The sequence below is a fragment of the Bactrocera neohumeralis genome, chromosome 2, assembly GCF_024586455.1.
Source record: "Bactrocera neohumeralis isolate Rockhampton chromosome 2, APGP_CSIRO_Bneo_wtdbg2-racon-allhic-juicebox.fasta_v2, whole genome shotgun sequence".
In the NCBI taxonomy this organism is placed as follows: Eukaryota; Metazoa; Arthropoda; class Insecta; order Diptera; family Tephritidae; genus Bactrocera; species Bactrocera neohumeralis.
This window is the reverse complement of record NC_065919.1, coordinates 8554372-8571881: the sequence shown is the minus strand read 5'-3', so window position 1 is coordinate 8571881 and position 17510 is coordinate 8554372. Positions and strand designations below refer to the sequence as shown.

Here is a 17510-nt window from a genome sequence, read left to right as displayed (position 1 = left end):
CAATGTAGAATGTCTTATTAAAGTTAGTTTCATCGAAAATTTATACTAATTACATTCGAAAATGTCTCCAAGTACGGAAAATTATGATAATTGTTACTGTGTGCAATTGCGTTATACATTTGGAATCGTGTGTTTAATTTTAACTTCATATTTTTATATTTATGCTAAACGTAAACAATTCAAAAATATCACAACAAAGATACCAACAGTTTTTGGACTACCATTTATTGGAATAGCATATAAGTTGGTACCTATCAAAAGTGAGCTGATTTCAATACGTTAATTAAAAATATGCTAATCGGATCTTTTTACTTTGTGGAAATCAATAGGATTTTTGTACATAATTAGTTCATATTTCGAAGAATTCAATACATCAACATATTGCGCGTGGTTGGGTACGTATCCAGTAATTGTCACTATAGACCCAGATATCATCAAAACTGTTACATCATCAACGGAGTTTCTGAACAAAGCGGAAGTATTATATAATCCCATTAATAAGGCTATACCGAAGGGAATAATTTCAAGCGAAGGTAATATTAATTGCAACAATACTGTACTGTGAATTGTCAATATTTTATAATGGAATAGTTTAATTATTAACTAATTGTTATTAAAATTGTATGCTGCTACAATAAAAAAATACATCATTAAATTGAATAATATCATATGTTACTCACAAAGTTTTTAATACCAACTTTCCACACACATATGGTACAAAAATTGATCTACTATTTAACACCATCAATGTCCCAAATTTCAGTTAGTACATGGAAACACAATCGCAAATTAATTAACGGCTATTTCAATCATAAGTTACTGATGAGCCTTTTTCCCCTTTTTAACCGAGGTGCGAATACTAGCGTTAAACGGTTAAGTAAACTTTCAAATGGTGGCGAACATAAGCTATTTGATCTCATTAAACGTGTCACTCTGGAGATATCCATAGGCAAGTATTAAATACTAAAACTAAAGAATAAATAAACTGTGAAGTTCCAAATGCAATTATATTAAAATTAAAATGCCTTTCATATGATATTATCTTTTTTAGAAGCCACTATGGGCGTTGACATGAGAGAAGGTGCCAGTAAAAATTATGAGCTTATCGATTTATTTACTGTGTAAGTATTACCATACATTAACATATGGGTAAATTATTACATTAATATTTTATAATTTCTATTACTAATATTATCTATGTTGGGTTCAATCGAAATTAACGTTTTTTCTTGTTTTACTGTTACTGTAACACTATATGCAACAGCTTAATGGAGAGAATTGCCGAAGATGCTGCGTGTTCTACATTGGGGCTCGGTTTCTTAGCGCGCACACCCGATTATTACAAGTCGCGCCGTTCCTTGCGAAATTTTATGAATAAGGTTAAAAATATATACATAGTACTACATATATTCATTCTTACTGGAAAAGTTAATAATTATGTTCCTTAGTTAATAGAAGAGCGTACGAACAACAATAATATGCCTAAAGTTGAAGAATGGCAGTATGATGAAGAAACCATGAGCTCATTTTTAGATATTGCACTAAATTATTGCGATAATGGCAAATTTGAAAAGGAAGACGTTATCATAGAATCTATCAGCTTGATTGGTGCGGTGAGTGGAACAATTTTAAGCAAAACATTAATTTCAATACATAAAATTTGTAAAACCATACTACACTATCATGTTAAAATATAATGTTAATTAATTATTAATATACTTTTTATTGAAATAAATTATTTTTTAGTCGTTTGAAACAGTTGCCACTGCAATTTATTCGGGCTTAGTAATGTTGTCTATGCATATGGATGTTCAAGAGAAACTTTTTCAAGAAATAAATTCGATATGGTCAGAAAATGACATACAAGTTACTTACGATCATCTGAAAGAAGTTCCTTACCTAGATATGGTTGTTGCGGAAACGCTACGACTTATGCCATCAATACCAATAGTCGGACGTCAAACTATACATCAAACGAAATTAACGTCAGATTTAATTTTGCCACCAAAAATGCAAGTGATAGTACCAATATTTACTTTACATCGTGCGAAAACTTGGTGGGGACCAAAAGCACACCTCTTCAATCCCGACAATTTTCTGCCCGAAAACATAGCCAAACGAAATCCATATGTCTATATGCCATTTTCAAAAGGCGCCCGAAACTGCATTGGTAAGATGAATTTCTGCATGTGAACTATTTGTTTACAATTACAAAGATTCACTTTAAATTTATTTCAGGCTGGCGTTATGCTGAGATCGCAGTAAGGATTTTGCTTATAGTGCTCGTCCAGAACTTCAAATTCTCCACAGAATTCAAATATGAAGATCTACATTTCGTCGACCACGTAAGCTTGTGGTATGACGTTGAACCAAATATAAGAGTTGAATTGAGAAAATTATGAAGCATCATGGAAATTTAAATTAAATTATTAAACTAATACGAAACCTCCCTTAATAAATATATGTAGATATTTTATATATAAAGATATATTTGTGTAAATATACATTTAAATACTGTTATTGTAGCCGAATTAAATAAAAAGTGTGACCAATCTATGTAAGATAACAATTTGCAAGTATTAATAATTATTTATTATTATAACTATTATTATTATTTGTGATTTTTTAAATATTGAATAAAAATTGAAATATATAATTCTCTATGTATGTGTGTTAAACAAAACAAGAAAAATATCCTTCACAAAAAAGGTTTCTATACAAGAACTTGATTTTGATCGGTCAGTTTGTTTTGCGATTTATTTGAACAATTTACTCGGAGATGGCAGCTTTGCTTTGGTCGAAAATCCATGTTAAATTTTATGTCAAATAAATAAGTTTTCAATACAAGGGTATGATTTTGATTGCTCAGTTTGTATGATAGCTATATGTTATAATACTCCGTTAACTGCGGTCGTGTGAAAAAGTTCAGATCGATATCTCGAATACAGACAGGCGGCCATGTTTAAATTGACTTTGGACGTCATGCTGATCCTTCGCATAAATATATTTTATACGGTCTCCGACTTTTGTTCTTGTTGTTGTAGCGTCAGAAAACATCAAGTAATAACACTCAAGTAATTTCGAGGCAAGGTGCCGAGTAGACAGTACTTGGCCGGATAAAAATTCTGATCCGTTCCGTTTTCTTAGACCCGACTGTATTCGACGTTTCCTTCTGAGTGCTACAAACTTGGTGTCATAAGGATTTTCAGTTCGAGGTTTTCCGATTTTTAGATCCTTTTACATTATCAACAACAACAAAAAATAAATTATAAGTAAATTCCGCATTATTTCTCAATTTTTATTATCATGGTTTACAAAACATTGTTTAATTTTTTCAGGGACTATTTAAATTCAAGTTAATACAAGAACCGGAAATGTGTCTTATAGTAGACTTGTGCACACTATTGAATGACACAAAGTGTCAAATTACGATTTACTCAATAGCGGCCAACTTCAAGTTTCTTTCTTTTTGACGTGCTCTTTCAGAAAAATCGGTGTGTAGTTTCTAAAATAATCAGAAAATATTTATAACATCATTAATTTTTATAATATTCTGTGTCTTTTAATAAGAGTTTATATTAAGAATAATGTACTTTGTGCTGAAATCTATCATCATTTTGGATGACTTTTATGCTATTGGAAAAATTTTGTTGACAATTAAAAGTTGGTTTTGATTTAGTGAAAAATGCTAATTAGAGCAATTTATATCTTATATTCATAGCGTAAAGATGACTATCCGCCCCGCATACAGGCCAAAAATTGTTAAGAAGCGCACCAAGCACTTCATCCGCCATCAATCGGATCGCTATGCCAAGCTTTCGGTGAGATTGATAAAATAATATGTTTTTCAATTTAATACAACTTTTTTTTCTATTTTTGCAGCACAAATGGCGTAAACCAAAAGGTATTGACAACAGAGTACGTCGCCGTTTCAAGGGTCAGTACCTGATGCCTAACATTGGTTATGGCTCCAACAAACGCACTCGTCATATGCTGCCCACTGGCTTCAAGAAGTTCTTGGTTCACAATGTCCGTGAATTAGAGGTGTTGTTGATGCAAAATCGTGAATATTGCGGAGAAATCGCCCACGGCGTATCTTCCAAAAAGCGGAAGGAAATTGTTGAGCGCGCCAAGCAGCTGTCGATTCGTCTCACCAATCCCAACAGCCGCTTGCGATCACAGGAGAACGAATAAACTTAAGTTTTTCGCTGTTCATTTTTATTTTCGCCAACAACTTAAATATAAAATCTGAAAATTAAGTAACTGAACCGAGTATTCATCTTAGAACAATGCATGCAGTCAGTGAATGCAAAACAGTTCCAACATTTACTAATTGAATTGGTGATTCAAGTGACAATTCAAAACAGTTGGCAAAAAAATTTTGAAGATTACAAAGAATGTACAAAAAAGGCCGCATTTAATACATTTGGTAAAGTGAAAACTGCTCGCGAAATTTAATTGAATTTCTAATCTCCCAATCACAACCGAAAAGTTTAATTCCGGACCACATGCATTCATTTTGAATTAAGAACTGACTGCGAAATTTTTCAATAACAATATATAGAGAAAATTGCATGGTCTCGACATATTGATACTGCACCCCAACATCAAGTTATTACTTCACGGTTGTTTTAGAAATAAAATTCCTTAACATTTATTAAAATTTCTTTATAAAAAAAAATAAGCATGTAATTTACTGGTTGTTATCATCACCTAAAATAACGTCATGATCGCTTTCCAAATGTTTCTCCAGATTTTCTTTATTATCAAATGATCGACTGCAAATTACACAGCTAAACTCTTTCTGTGGAGATGTGTCAAATTTCGATATTAGCGTAGATACAGCTTCCTTTGTTTCGTTAAGTTCCTGCTCGTCTAATAGTTGTGCCACTTTTGAGCGACTAGAAGGAAGTTCTATATTATGCGATTTCATATGCATTTTTAGCGTATAACGTTCAGTAAAGGACTTTGAGCAGTGCGTGCAATGATGTCTCGGCCTATTTTCTTGGTGAATAAGCATGTGGTGATTATAAGTTTTTCTTGACCTAAATGACTGGTTACATATACTGCATATAAGCGGGTTTTCTTCGGCTTCATGACGCATACGGTGGTTGTAAAGCATATTATCCAAAGAAAACCGTTCCCCACATTTTTCGCATTGATATTCTTTTTTGTCCCAGTGTTTACGCATGTGGCGTAATGTATTTACTGGTCTAGTGAAACGTTTATCGCAGTACCGACACTCGAACTCTGTCTTGCCTTCATGCAGATTCATATGTAATTCTAAATATTCTTGATCTCTACGAACTACTCCACAGATAGGGCAAATAAATTGTTTTATGTCATGCGCTGAGCTTATGTGCCTTTGAAGTTCAGATTTCGTTTTAAAAATTAATCCACAAACAACACATTCCTGGCTCTTTTCTCCAAACATTTTATCGGCGTTCCATTCGTCTTCATCATCATTAAACTCTTTGTCACTGTGCATGCTTTCGTCATCTAGGATCGTGCTTTCAACACTTTCCTCATTTCCAACTATTTCTATGAACTCTTCTTTGGGCTCCAAATCCGGCTCAAAGGCGTCTTCTATCTGACCATCGTCTTCAACGATCATTGCTTCGGCAATAGACTCATCATAATCGATTTGTTCTAACTTCAGTTCGCCAGACAAAACCGATCGTAATTTCTCAGTTAAACGTTTTTGAAATGAAAGCAGATTAACCATTAAATTATCATATTCGGCTAATTCATCACAACATTCCAAGCAAATACTTGCGACCCCTTGAAACACCAGATTTGTTTTTACACAATGGGCCAGATGTTGTAATACGACCTGTACTGGTTTTCCTGATGCCGGCACTTTGCATGTTTCAATATTTTGGAATGTTTGATTCGGTGGTTTGTCTGATTTACCACACAAAAAGCAATACTCGCTGGTTAATTCTCGAATGGTACTTGCAGTGTCAGTATAATCGAGCTCAGCCTTGGGTTTTGCTGGAAATATAAGATTTCAGTTTGTGGTTATTGCTTATATTTAATTTTTATGCAAAAATTTATTACGGGCTATCTACAAAAATCTTTAGAATTGCATTAAATATTTTCTGTTTGTTCAGATACTGCATGTTTTATTATAAAATGAAAGAAACCGCTCAATTCATGTAAACAACATGGAATTGGGTAAGGCTCATTGTAATTTATTAAAATGTTTCGCAAAATGGCAGACTGCCTTAAGCTAATAGAATACAATGTTTACAGTGCAATTTGAAATAGAATAGTTGATTGGTTCTTATTTGAATTGACCGGTTAAAATTATTATTATAATTTCATAGAAGTCGATTTCGACCTTTATCGATTTGGGTAAAGGCGACACATTAACTAACCACTGAAAAGTGGGGTTAGGGATGGTTAGTCGATATCCGATTTATAAGCTATATCTCCGCTTTATTTTCAATTTTAAGATCGACTACTTATTTAAGTGATGGGCAAATACCACAAATAACTAACTAAAGTCAGTAACTTTACCTGTGTCTATTCCGTGCATCGCTCTTAGATGAAATGAAAGTGTTGTCGTACTTTTGTTGTATTTTAACAATTTATTGCACTCTTTGCACTTCACTCTTCTGCCTTCGTCAACTTTGACAAAATGCCGCCAAACTGCACTCACTCGCATTCTAACAATTTAGAAGTCAGTTAAATTTGTTTTTTCGTAGTCTTTACAAGCTAAATTTACGAAATATTGCATACTAAGTAAATAACTAAATGGTCGACCATCGCTGGCTATAAGGGAACGAATGGAATTAATGAAACAAAGGATGGTATATCAGTGATAGAATAATGTCGGAAAATCACATCGCTTATATTTGCGTAGACTGTTTAGTGGTAATGGGCAGTATTTGCCATCGTTGATGTGGTACAAATTAATTTTTCATGATAACTTATTGGTTATTTTTTAATCAAATAGGCAATTAAGAACTGTTAAGTAAAAATTGTATAATGTTCAATGCATAAGAAAAACTGTTCAAACAAATAAAAGTGGCACCGGCAAATTACTGTCAAAAAATGCATCAAGTCCATAGATTTTGTACGGTACGTGGCGGCAACACTGAGGGTTCAAACCAAATTCAAATCAAATCAAATTTTGACATCTTGTTAAGAAATAATTTCTGTAAGTTTTCTTACAAATTTATTGATATTCGATGTTTAATGCTTGTAAAAATGATTGAAAGTATTATTAATATCGTAATTCGTTTTGCATTTTATTTACTTTGTACAAATTTAGGATTTAAAAGTGGCAACATCCTTAAGGCATATTCTCTACCTCTGTTCGATAAATGAGTTTTATGCTCTATATCGATAAGAGCGACGTTTGATAAACTCATTTGTTAACTTTTAGCACAACACTTATGCTTTCGCTTTTATAAAAAATACGTTTTAATAAATTTGACATTTATTCAACTTATAAACAACAAATATATACAAACACTGTTGGATGTGCTGAACTCGTTAGCGTCTGGAAAAACAACTTAAGTATGCGTTGCCTTCTTTGCAGAGTGTTCCTAAATGAATGCGATGAAATTGAAGACATAAATAAAAAATCTCATTTTTCTAAAAAGTCTCTCCGTTCAATTGTTGAATATTTAGCAAAAATATCTAAACCGCCTCTTGTTCTAACATGGACTAATCAATTCAATGAATGCTATATTTGTAAAACTTGCTACTATGATCTTTTATTATACGACGAGCATATGGTCAAATTGTTGGAAATACAAAAACGTATTATTTCATTTTTGCGGAATCCAGAGCTCAGCGACGAGCTTATAGCAACACAAGCGTTGGGTGAATGCATAGAAGAAGGTAATATAAAAATAGAAGAAATCGATATAAGTATTCAAAGCACAACCGGAGAGAGTTTCACTGGGGACGAAAATAAGGCTGATAAGGTATTTATAGACACAGAAGAAAAACCCGAGTCTATTATTGATGATGGCGAAGATTTCAGAGATATAGAAGAACTGGTATTGGATACAATTAAAGACCCTCCCGTTAGTGTTCGCAAGTACAGCATTCCATCTAAATGTGAAATATGTAATACAGTTTACAAAAGTAAAACCCTTCTGAATAGACATATAAACGTTGCACATAAACCATCTAAACAAATTTGGAAATGTGAAGTTTGCGGCATTATTGCAAAAGATGCAGAATATTTGGAATTGCATAAAAATATCCACGAAGGAAGGTCTGATTTGGAATGCCGTTTCTGCAACAAACGTTATTCTCGCAAAATCAATGTTATTCGACATATGCACAAACATTGGGACAAAAAAAGTTTTCAGTGTGAAAGATGTGGACTAAGGTTCTCCGAGTTACCACTTTACTATAATCACAAATTGCAGCATGATGCTGAAGATGACCCGCTGATTTGTGCAGAATGTAACCAATCCTTCAAAACGCGACGTACTTATAGAAACCATTTATGGGTACATCGTGATGATCGCCCACGTTATAGCTGTGAAATTTGCGGGAAGACGTTTGTTGAAAAATATACACTTAAAGTTCATCTCAAATGTCATACTGATAAAGATGGAGAACGCAAAGGGGGAAGAAGTAAAATTAAAACTTCGGTGCACCAGGAAGAAGAAACCATCGAATGTGTTATATGTTCTGATCAATTTTCTTCCAGGGATATATGCAATCAGCACATGAAAGAACAACACGATGTAATTCTAACATCTGAAGACAAGCTTATTATTTGAAATAAATAAAAATTTAGTCATTTTAGATATCTGTATATCTTTTTATTTGGACTTCGGAAACACAATACAGGCAAATATATAATTAAAGCAAACGTGGATAAAAACGAAATATTTTTTAACATAGTTCTAGTTACTAACTCTGAATAACATAATTTGTGTTTTCTTTAAATTATATGAGACATAGTACTGTGATTTCGATTGTACATCCATATCAAATGATTTGGTTCTTTAAAAATGGCCTTTTGCGTATTATGAGGCTTTCTGGTAATATTTTAACGAAATAAAAAAACAAAAAACAGTTACTAGTGATGAACCATACACACATATATACATATGTACATAAATTATTACCTAAGTTAAATATAAATCAATGAAATACTAATCTAAATATAAAAAAATTACTGATTAAGCCATTGTTATATTTTTTTAAAATGTACTCGTGTGAACATATTTGAGATGATAGTCTAAATTTGCTTGGGCACTAAACATTTGGCCGCATATATGACAAGCTTTCTTTGACTCGTCATCGACCACATCAAATTCAGAAAAATTATTGATCGTTAAGGATTTAAGTATAACGTCGTGTTCTTTCTCCATATGTTTATTTAGATGATCCTTAGCTGTAAATATTTGATCACAAATTACACAATTGAATTTTATATCCTGGGTTTGTGCTCGTTCGTTATCTGGTGGGATATCTTGTTGCTGCTCCTTTCCTTGTGCGACGTCGCTGGAATTCATTGCTTCAGGATGCGTTCGTTTGTGAACTTTAAGAGTATATTTTTCTGTAAATGTTTTAGTGCAATATTCACATTTATAACGAGGCCGGTCCGCCCGATGTGTTATCATATGATGACGGTACGTGCGCTTAGTTTTAAAAACTTGTGAACAAACCTCACACTGAAGTGGTTGTTCTTCAGCTTCGTGTTGTAGTTTATGATTGTATAACACGGTTGTTTGTGAAAAGCAGAGGCCACACTTATCACATTGATACTTTTTGGAATTGAAATGTACTTCCATGTGACGAATTGTGCTAATTTTTGTTGAAAATTCTTTGTCACAAAAACGACATTGGTTCTCATTTCGTCCATCATGCGTGTTCATATGTAGCAATACGTAGTCTTCATTACGATGACTGTAATTACACAATTCACAGCTAAATTTTTTATGTGCATTTGTTATATGTTTTTTTAACCCTGATTTTGTTTGAAATCTCATGGCGCAAAAATCACACTTAGTACCAGTCGCACGATTTCTTTTATTTAATCCACAAGGACTTGTTGAACGAATCTCCGATTTTTCTCCAATAGCATCATCTATGGTTTGCGCAATTTCAGTATCCGAAATTTGAGCATCATCAAAGAAATGGTCGTTGGTCAATTCATCTAGTGCGCTCATATCCGATTCAAATTCATTATCAAAATCAGAATCAACTCCCAAAACTGCTTTTTCTATTAAATCAAGAAGGGCACGTTGCTTCTTTAAAGCTTTCATAAGATAAGTGTCATATTCCACCACATCAAAATGGCATGTTGCACATACCGATTCGCCATAGCCAATATATAGCTCAGAATTCGCGTGGCGTGCCAAGTAAGATAATACATCCTTAAAGGATTTCTTTGATGCGGGACATGTACTGCTATCGACGAGTCTCTGATTTTGCGTAGATAAGATTTTCCTCCGACATAAAAAACACCTTTTTTGACAACTTTCTGTATTTACAGCGTTCATCATTATTTACTTTTGTTAGTGAGAAGCTCCAATAAGTACAAATTTCTATAATATGAAATATGTATAGAGAATTTTAAAATAGGAGCTGTAAGAATATCAACAATCTTTGTGGTGTTGGTTATTGATGAGGGTTTGTTTATTTATTATTGCATAATCGACTAAAACTTATCGATAGTCGTAGAAATGTGTAATCATTACAATCCAATTGTTAAATGTTTATTTACGTATTTATCACACGAAATTACAATTCTAGGTGCCGGCAGAACTATTCTTTGTAATAAACAGCGATTGTAGTTTGCAAACTCCAATACTGGTTGTTTATACTTATCTATGTGTACAAATGCCTTAAGTTTCGATTCATTGGAACAGTTTTGACTTGGCAGCACTTTGAATTTGACATTGTATAGGATTCTTCTACAGTCGAGTCACTCGTTTTTCTCACATATTTGCTGTCGACAATTTTTGGTGGTTGGAATAATATAGATTTTTTCATATATTTTCCGAATAATTTACAACCGCTATATAATATATTAATTTTTTAATTACAACCGCACTAGTTAAATATGGCTGCTTTATTGTCTCGGACGGGTATTTTGAATGAAATCGTAAACCCAAAGGTTGGGCAAAAGGTATGGTGGATTTTTTGGCAAATTTTTTACATAATTGATGAGATTCGGCTGTATGTTGTTGGGTTGAAGGTGAAGATAGGAGACTTCACTAGCAAGGTCTAAAACGTTTGATCAACTGTTGACTATCAAATTCTCAGCTGACTTTCTTTTTAGGGTTCATTATCAGTGACGTAATTAATTAAAGTTTTTGTAATTATTGTATTCTTTAATTAGTTTTAAATTTGTAAATGTAAACAAATATACACAAACATATACATACCTCCTAACCGATTTTTCTTTTGCAATTTAATTTGTTTTTTTTTTCAGATTCTTGCGCTTGCCACCAGTGGAAGTCTGCAGAAAAGGAACCTTAATGTTCAAGAACATGTTTCATACACTTTACTTAATGAAGCCGGTATCCCAACTCCAAAGTAAGTCAATACATATTTAAAATAACCTGATTAATCAATTATTTAACAAATATTGTGTGCTTAACATACATTTATTGAAGTTGTATACATATTATTTGTGCATTGGTTATTTTTATTTGACTTAGAATCGTTAACCCAAAACATGATTTTTCCGGATATTCTACAAGTTTGAAATTTTCGCTAAGGGTGTTAGTGTTTCCTCTGTAATAACCCAAAAACAATAATGCTAACAGAAAAGCATATATTGAACTTATACAATTACGCAATTTTAATTAGTTGCTTATCAACAACATTAGTAAAGTTGTGATGCTAAATGAGCAAATTAAGCAGACTTTGTACCTAGCTTGAGATTTGCTGTTTGGCATACATACATAGTAATTTCAGGGCGATGGTTAAATTAATAAAAAAATATGTGTGTTTGTTTACTGCTCAATAAATTAGGTCTAATATTTTCTAGTGGATGAATTAAATTATTTAACATAATAAACATTAAAATACTCAGAGTAGATTTTTTCTATTTAATATTTAATCGGAAATCTTGTTTACAATATTTAAGTTGTATACGAGTACGTCATATTACGTGTACGTATGTTATCTTTATGGTTGAATATGTCACGATGAGTTAGAATACACTCTATTAGTGCTGATAATTTGTGTACATTGTGAATCATTTTTCAGGTTTGGCGTAGCGAAGTCTGGTCAAGAAGCCAAAGAAATTGCCCAAAAACTCGATACGAATAATCTTGTGTTGAAAGCGCAAGTTTTAGCTGGTGGACGTGGAAAAGGTCATTTTAAGAATGGCTTAAAGGGTGGTGTACGCGTTGTAAATACGTAAGAACTGATTTAATAAAGTTTAAATTCACTATTATTTAACAATACTTAATTCAATCGTAGACCTACCGAAGCTCAAGAAATTGGCAGCAAGATGGTAAATCAACTTTTAGTAACCAAGCAAACTGGCGCTGCTGGCCGCATATGTAATTCTGTTATGGTTGCGGAGCGAAAATTCCCACGCCGCGAATTCTATTTTGCCGTTATGATGGAGCGAGCCTTTAATGTTTGTATATAAACATATTACCCTTTAAAATTATTAATTTGAAAACTACTCAAAAAAGGGTCCAGTTATCATTGCTTCGTCTCAAGGTGGTGTTAATATTGAGGAAGTAGCTGCCGAAAACCCTGATGCTATTGTTTATGAACCAATTGATATTAAAGTTGGACTGACACCTGATCAAGCAGCTAAAGTGGTGAATTCTGTTGGTTTGGGCGAATTCCAAGAGGAAACCGTAAAAATGCTAATGAACATGTATCAGCTGTTCGTAAAGAAGGACGCTTTACTCATTGAAATTAATCCATATGCAGAGGATGCTCTCGAAGGCTGTAAGTATTTTGCAAAATCATAGAAACTTCATTAAACTATTTAACATAATTTTATCTAATTTAATCATTATTAACCAAATTACCCATGACTTCATCAATCAATTACGAAACGTAAATCGATGGAATTAATGTCAACACATTAAAAAATATATATTTATCTCTTTTTATCAAACATTTTTTAATGCCACAATAACTGCAGGTTCCTGTAAGTAATATGCCTCTTAAATTAGTAATCACAAATAATTTTGTAATTCAGTTACACTAAATAGCTTTTTGCAATCGACAGTTTTTAATAATTCTAAAATAGCCAGTTAAATAATTTGTTTTTAAATTATGTCATTTATATAAATTGACATTTTCAAAACTTAACATTATCGAGTATTATAAATATTTAAACACAAATTATTGTTATTGATTTATTAAAAGTATCTAAATACCACATACCGGTGCACAAAAGTTCATTAGTAGACCCTAAAATGTAGAAATTCGTATAAATTTGTCACATTCCATTTCTAATATATAATTATCGAAAATACAAATTTTTAATATAAATAAATATTTTATCTTAACTTAGTCTTCGCATTGGATGCTAAATTCCGTTTTGATGATAATGCAGAATTTCGTCAGAAGGAATTGTTTGCATTGCGTGACTGGACTCAAGAAGACCCCAAAGAAGTGGAGGCAGCTAAATTCGATCTGAACTACATTGCTTTAGACGGCACTATCGGCTGCATGGTGAACGGCGCTGGTTTAGCCATGGCCACCATGGATATTATTAAACTCTACGGCGGAGATCCAGCTAATTTCCTTGATGTCGGTGGCGGCGCAACCGCACAAGCTGTGAAGGAAGCCTTCAAGATTATTACTGCCGACCCGAAAGTTCACTGTATTCTAGTAAACATTTTCGGTGGTATTATGCGTTGTGATGTTATCGCCGAGGGCATTATTGCAGCTGCCAAAGATTTGAACATGAAAATGCCTATTGTAGTTAGACTGCAGGTAAATACGGATGATTGATTTCTTTGGAAAAAATTATGTTGGTACAAATAATTATTATTGTGTATTTGTTTAAGGGCACAAATGTGAACGAGGCACGAGAATTGATTCGTCAATCCGGTTTGAGGATTATTCCCCGTCACGATTTGGACGAAGCTGCCAATTTATCTGTGCATTTGGCTCAAATTGTCCATTTAGCGCGAGAAATGAACATGGATGTTAGCTTCGAGATCCCAGACAGTGTGAAGTAGATATTCCAGATTCTCGAATTAAAAGTAGTTCAACATTAGCAACACATACACGTCGAAAACAAAACAACATAATTATATACGAAGTATAAAAAACACCAGACGATCTGAAATTAAGATTGGCCTTTTAGGATTTGCAAAAATTGTTAAATGATTTTAAGTAAAAGGTTGCAAATATTTTAAATGTACAATATTTGTTATTAAAGTTGAAATTTTACCTAATTGTGGCGCAATTTTTGCAAATTATTATGTTAACCGCTTTTCTTATAATTTCTTTTATCTTTTATTCTCATTCGTGCGTAGTTGTAGTGGCCACTAAGCAACTTCTAGTATATTTGTGTTAAAATCTCTATTTTATATTATTATTTTTTATTTCTTCTAATTTTAAAATAATTTATTGTAACTACACATAGATAAAAGCACATTGTTGAACAATTAAATTGTATGAAAAACAGCTGTTTTAAACAGAAATCTTTACACTATTTTTTTCACCAAAAATTAACCTGTTAATAGAATCAAACTAATTATATATTCCAATTCAAAATTAGCAAAAAGCCTGGCCCAAAAAGTGGTAGTGATGGAGGTGGCAGTCCCATTTGCAAACCCAAGAAAAAAGTCACTTGTGACAAAAAACCGAAATGAATTAAGTAATTTCTACGGAATATTCGTTTATTTTTTCAAAATTTTATGTATTCGTTTGCACATTATACGAAAAGCAATTTATTAAACAAGTTTTCGGCTCCATAAAAACGAACATGCTTTAGTTATTTGTTTCATTAATATATTTTAGAACCTATCAATTAACGAAACGATATGTGATTGCTCTTGTTCCTTCCAATCGGCATCACCGTCGTCGCCCAAATTCCCGGCGTATTCTATAATTAATAGTTTATTTTGTTTTTTATTTAATGTTATGTTGAGTATGAAATAATAAGTACAAACCTCGCATAACATTCCTGATAGTTTTCATTGATGAACCGCGTAAATTCAAAATTTGTACAACTCGTTGCTTTACCGTATCCGCAGTAGCTGATACTTCTAAAATAATATAGTCTATTCGCTGCAACGTGAAAAGTCCGCCTGTCAATCGCTTGATGTAGTTATTTTCTGCCTCCTCGTCTTCATCGATTTCTGTATTCTAAATAATAAAAAAATGTACGCGTTTAAATTAGGAATCTAGAATAATTAGCATAATCTAGCTACCTTTTCTTGTTGATCTATATCCCGGTCTACGGTTTCTACTTTTTCCAAGTATTTCAAATGCAACTCTAGCAACCGATCTACTTTTTCGTGGTCATTCTCGGTGAATTTCGATAACAGTCTTTGTCGTTGCGCTCCTCTACAATTTCTCAGCATCGAAGCTATCACTGAACAAACATGCTCCTCGTGTTCATCGGATGATAATAGGTGTTTCTTAGTGCGTTTCGGTGTCTTCATGAACAATGGGAAAATTGTACGAAGTCCAAGTATGTCAACGAATTTATTACAATTTTCACGACCATCTGGTCCAGACATGGCATGATCAAGCACTTTCAGCGAACCATTTCGTGACATCTTTTTCTCTCGCAACATTAAATTCATAAGCTGCAAGCCTTCGCCTTTCAAAAAACGATCCCTGTTTTCTTTCGCCATCAACGCTGAACAAAGGCAATTGAATAGATTTTCCATGTATTCCTGTTCCTCCGTAGAGGATGGATCATGTCGCTTATAAATAGCTAGCTGTTGCAGTAATACATCAATGCCATCAATAGTGCCAAGCATTAGACGATTATCATTGTTTGTTTGTATTAGTATGGAAAGTATTTCACTACAATATAGTTTATTGGGATCAAAAGGTGACTTTTGTTTGAGCCTTTTAAGTAGCCAAGCAAGTAGGCCTTGCTCAGCTGCTTCTCTCACAATGTCACTGTGCATTTCTGTTAAATTTTCTACGATGGCCAAAGAGTTATGAACTCCATCTGCTTCTTCTTTCACTTCTTCGTTGAGACGTTCTAAATTTTGTACTAAAAGTGCACAGACTTGTTGTTTACGTAAAGCTTCAATCAAAATTTCTGCTCCCTCACTACTCTCTCCTGTAATATTTTATTCATACAATTAATTTAAAAGTAATTAATTTTCAATCGTTTAAGGGTACAGACTTCCTTACCTAATATATCTACATCGGTGACTTCTTGCAAGAGATCTACAATTGCAACAGCTATGTCTGTATTTGGATGTGCTAGTAATTCCAAGATACTGGGTATGCCATGCAATTCCACCAATACTGGGTAAAGATCTGGCACTGTTGCAACGCCTTTCAACTCTTGTATTACTGAATGCAGATCAACTTCAGATTCCATAAACTTTTCTGGGTTATCAGGATATTTGATTCTCATTTCCTGGTTTTTTAAATTACGTTTTTCAAAAACCAGTAGCAATTTCTTAAGTCCAACTTCATCAAGTACGTCACCTTCCGCATCTTCGTTTTCTACATAATTCAATATATTAATTCGCTCTTCTTCGGTCAGCTCAGGACCGAAAAAGGAATCTAATGATGGAACGTCAGGCTTCACGAAATCTGCTGACTCCTTGGCTTGCTCAATGCGGCGCAGTCGTTTTGATTTTTCATCCCGTTTAACATCTCGTGTAGATCTATCCTCCGAGGGATTCAATAAGTAATCATCATCTTCATCATGAGGACGTTTTGGAGTCTGCTCTGGCTGTAGGGTTATTGCGGTGGTAAAATCATTATTGTTTTCAAATTACCGTGTTTCTTACCTTGAAAGACAGTAGTTCACCGACATCCATATTTAATTGATATTAGTGATATTTTTATAATTAAGAATGTTAAAAACTCCCTTCAAGAATGTTTACAATATTTTTTATTTTGACAATTAATGCGGCATGAGAACAAAGATGTTGCCACTTTAATTTAAAACTAAAAGGTTACCAGGCTTATATTTTTCATGTGACACTTAACTGGCGAGATGTCGACAATGCAGTGTTAATGCAAAAATTCTTAAAAAAAATATATATGCATATGTATAATTAATTAATTTGAATGAATATATTCTTTCACTACTTTATAACAAAAAGTCAATATATTTTTTTATTTTTAACGCAGAAAGGAGTACTACGCGATAGTACTTCAGTCACCCCGGGTATTCGCTCGGCCAGAGTTATTTTTTTAAAGCGCGGCCGAAGGCCGCCAATGCAGAAAGGAGTACTTCGCGAAAGTCTTCAGTCACATAAATTACGTATTACACATATACATATGTAGAAAGTATTTTTTTATAGTTAATATAGAAAAAAGAATCACGCGTTAAACAAACAAAGAAAAATTGTTAAAAATCCTACATATTTACTGTTTAAGATGTGGGCAAG

The 17510-nt window shown here is 33.1% G+C and overlaps 7 protein-coding genes across 7 annotated transcripts; 4 read left to right on the top strand and 3 right to left on the bottom strand.

Moving 5' to 3' along the window:
- Positions 1–38: 38 nt before the first annotated feature.
- On the top strand, positions 39–2541 carry LOC126757965 (probable cytochrome P450 313a4). The gene is made up of 8 exons (XM_050471947.1): positions 39–260; positions 330–533; positions 764–949; positions 1052–1121; positions 1265–1379; positions 1449–1613; positions 1747–2170; positions 2239–2541. The coding sequence occupies exons 1-8, from the start codon at positions 62–64 to the stop codon at positions 2400–2402; spliced, it is 1527 nt and encodes a 508-aa protein (XP_050327904.1). The 5' UTR covers positions 39–61; the 3' UTR covers positions 2403–2541.
- An 868-nt stretch (positions 2542–3409) lies between these two features.
- Positions 3410–4263, top strand: LOC126757739 (60S ribosomal protein L32). The gene is made up of 3 exons (XM_050471773.1): positions 3410–3494; positions 3722–3821; positions 3883–4263. Exons 2-3 carry the CDS (start codon positions 3729–3731, stop codon positions 4192–4194), a joined length of 405 nt encoding a protein of 134 aa, XP_050327730.1. The 5' UTR covers positions 3410–3494; positions 3722–3728; the 3' UTR covers positions 4195–4263.
- Positions 4264–4626: 363 nt separating this feature from the next.
- On the bottom strand, positions 4627–6773 carry LOC126755919 (serendipity locus protein delta-like). The gene is made up of 2 exons (XM_050468685.1): positions 6523–6773; positions 4627–5994 (listed from the first exon to the last, which is right to left on the bottom strand). Exons 1-2 carry the CDS (start codon positions 6668–6670, stop codon positions 4694–4696), a joined length of 1449 nt encoding a protein of 482 aa, XP_050324642.1. The 5' UTR covers positions 6671–6773; the 3' UTR covers positions 4627–4693.
- A 165-nt stretch (positions 6774–6938) lies between these two features.
- LOC126756606 (serendipity locus protein delta-like) lies at positions 6939–8778 on the top strand. The gene is made up of 2 exons (XM_050469841.1): positions 6939–7165; positions 7280–8778. The coding sequence occupies exon 2, from the start codon at positions 7530–7532 to the stop codon at positions 8751–8753; it is 1224 nt and encodes a 407-aa protein (XP_050325798.1). The 5' UTR covers positions 6939–7165; positions 7280–7529; the 3' UTR covers positions 8754–8778.
- Positions 8766–10662, bottom strand: LOC126756391 (serendipity locus protein beta-like). Its single transcript, XM_050469477.1, has one exon. The coding sequence runs from the start codon at positions 10485–10487 to the stop codon at positions 9180–9182; it is 1308 nt and encodes a 435-aa protein (XP_050325434.1). The 5' UTR covers positions 10488–10662; the 3' UTR covers positions 8766–9179.
- A 235-nt stretch (positions 10663–10897) lies between these two features.
- LOC126756129 (succinate--CoA ligase [ADP-forming] subunit beta, mitochondrial) lies at positions 10898–14901 on the top strand. The gene is made up of 7 exons (XM_050469013.1): positions 10898–11113; positions 11420–11523; positions 12202–12354; positions 12418–12580; positions 12639–12903; positions 13478–13902; positions 13977–14901. The coding sequence occupies exons 1-7, from the start codon at positions 11048–11050 to the stop codon at positions 14148–14150; spliced, it is 1350 nt and encodes a 449-aa protein (XP_050324970.1). The 5' UTR covers positions 10898–11047; the 3' UTR covers positions 14151–14901.
- LOC126755636 (beta-catenin-like protein 1) lies at positions 14791–17041 on the bottom strand. Its single transcript, XM_050468390.1, has 5 exons — positions 16905–17041; positions 16294–16846; positions 15351–16219; positions 15090–15285; positions 14791–15022 (listed from the first exon to the last, which is right to left on the bottom strand). The coding sequence occupies exons 1-5, from the start codon at positions 16932–16934 to the stop codon at positions 14934–14936; spliced, it is 1737 nt and encodes a 578-aa protein (XP_050324347.1). The 5' UTR covers positions 16935–17041; the 3' UTR covers positions 14791–14933.
- Between the last annotated feature and the right edge of the window lie 469 nt (positions 17042–17510).

What these genes read in the sequence shown, in the direction of transcription:
- LOC126757965 (XM_050471947.1), top strand. Translation starts at nt 62, where the DNA reads ATGTCTCCAAGTACGGAAAATTATGATAATTGTTACTGTGTGCAATTG. An exon ending in TGCGAAATTTTATGAATAAG is followed by an intron (nt 1,380 to 1,448) that starts GTTAAAAATATA and finishes TATGTTCCTTAG; the next exon opens with TTAATAGAAGAGCGTACGAA. An exon ending in CTATCAGCTTGATTGGTGCG is followed by an intron (nt 1,614 to 1,746) that starts GTGAGTGGAACA and finishes ATTATTTTTTAG; the next exon opens with TCGTTTGAAACAGTTGCCAC.
- LOC126757739 (XM_050471773.1), top strand. Translation starts at nt 3,729, where the DNA reads ATGACTATCCGCCCCGCATACAGGCCAAAAATTGTTAAGAAGCGCACC. An exon ending in ATCGCTATGCCAAGCTTTCG is followed by an intron (nt 3,822 to 3,882) that starts GTGAGATTGATA and finishes CTATTTTTGCAG; the next exon opens with CACAAATGGCGTAAACCAAA.
- LOC126755919 (XM_050468685.1), bottom strand. Translation starts at nt 6,670, where the DNA reads ATGCGAGTGAGTGCAGTTTGGCGGCATTTTGTCAAAGTTGACGAAGGC. An exon ending in GATGCACGGAATAGACACAG is followed by an intron (nt 5,995 to 6,522) that starts GTAAAGTTACTG and finishes TTATATTTCCAG; the next exon opens with CAAAACCCAAGGCTGAGCTC.
- LOC126756606 (XM_050469841.1), top strand. Translation starts at nt 7,530, where the DNA reads ATGCGTTGCCTTCTTTGCAGAGTGTTCCTAAATGAATGCGATGAAATT.
- LOC126756391 (XM_050469477.1), bottom strand. Translation starts at nt 10,487, where the DNA reads ATGATGAACGCTGTAAATACAGAAAGTTGTCAAAAAAGGTGTTTTTTA.
- LOC126756129 (XM_050469013.1), top strand. Translation starts at nt 11,048, where the DNA reads ATGGCTGCTTTATTGTCTCGGACGGGTATTTTGAATGAAATCGTAAAC. An exon ending in GGTGTACGCGTTGTAAATAC is followed by an intron (nt 12,355 to 12,417) that starts GTAAGAACTGAT and finishes ATTCAATCGTAG; the next exon opens with ACCTACCGAAGCTCAAGAAA. An exon ending in TGATGGAGCGAGCCTTTAAT is followed by an intron (nt 12,581 to 12,638) that starts GTTTGTATATAA and finishes TACTCAAAAAAG; the next exon opens with GGTCCAGTTATCATTGCTTC.
- LOC126755636 (XM_050468390.1), bottom strand. Translation starts at nt 16,934, where the DNA reads ATGGATGTCGGTGAACTACTGTCTTTCAAG. An exon ending in CACCGATGTAGATATATTAG is followed by an intron (nt 16,220 to 16,293) that starts GTAAGGAAGTCT and finishes AAAATATTACAG; the next exon opens with GAGAGAGTAGTGAGGGAGCA. An exon ending in TATCAGGAATGTTATGCGAG is followed by an intron (nt 15,023 to 15,089) that starts GTTTGTACTTAT and finishes TATTAATTATAG; the next exon opens with AATACGCCGGGAATTTGGGC.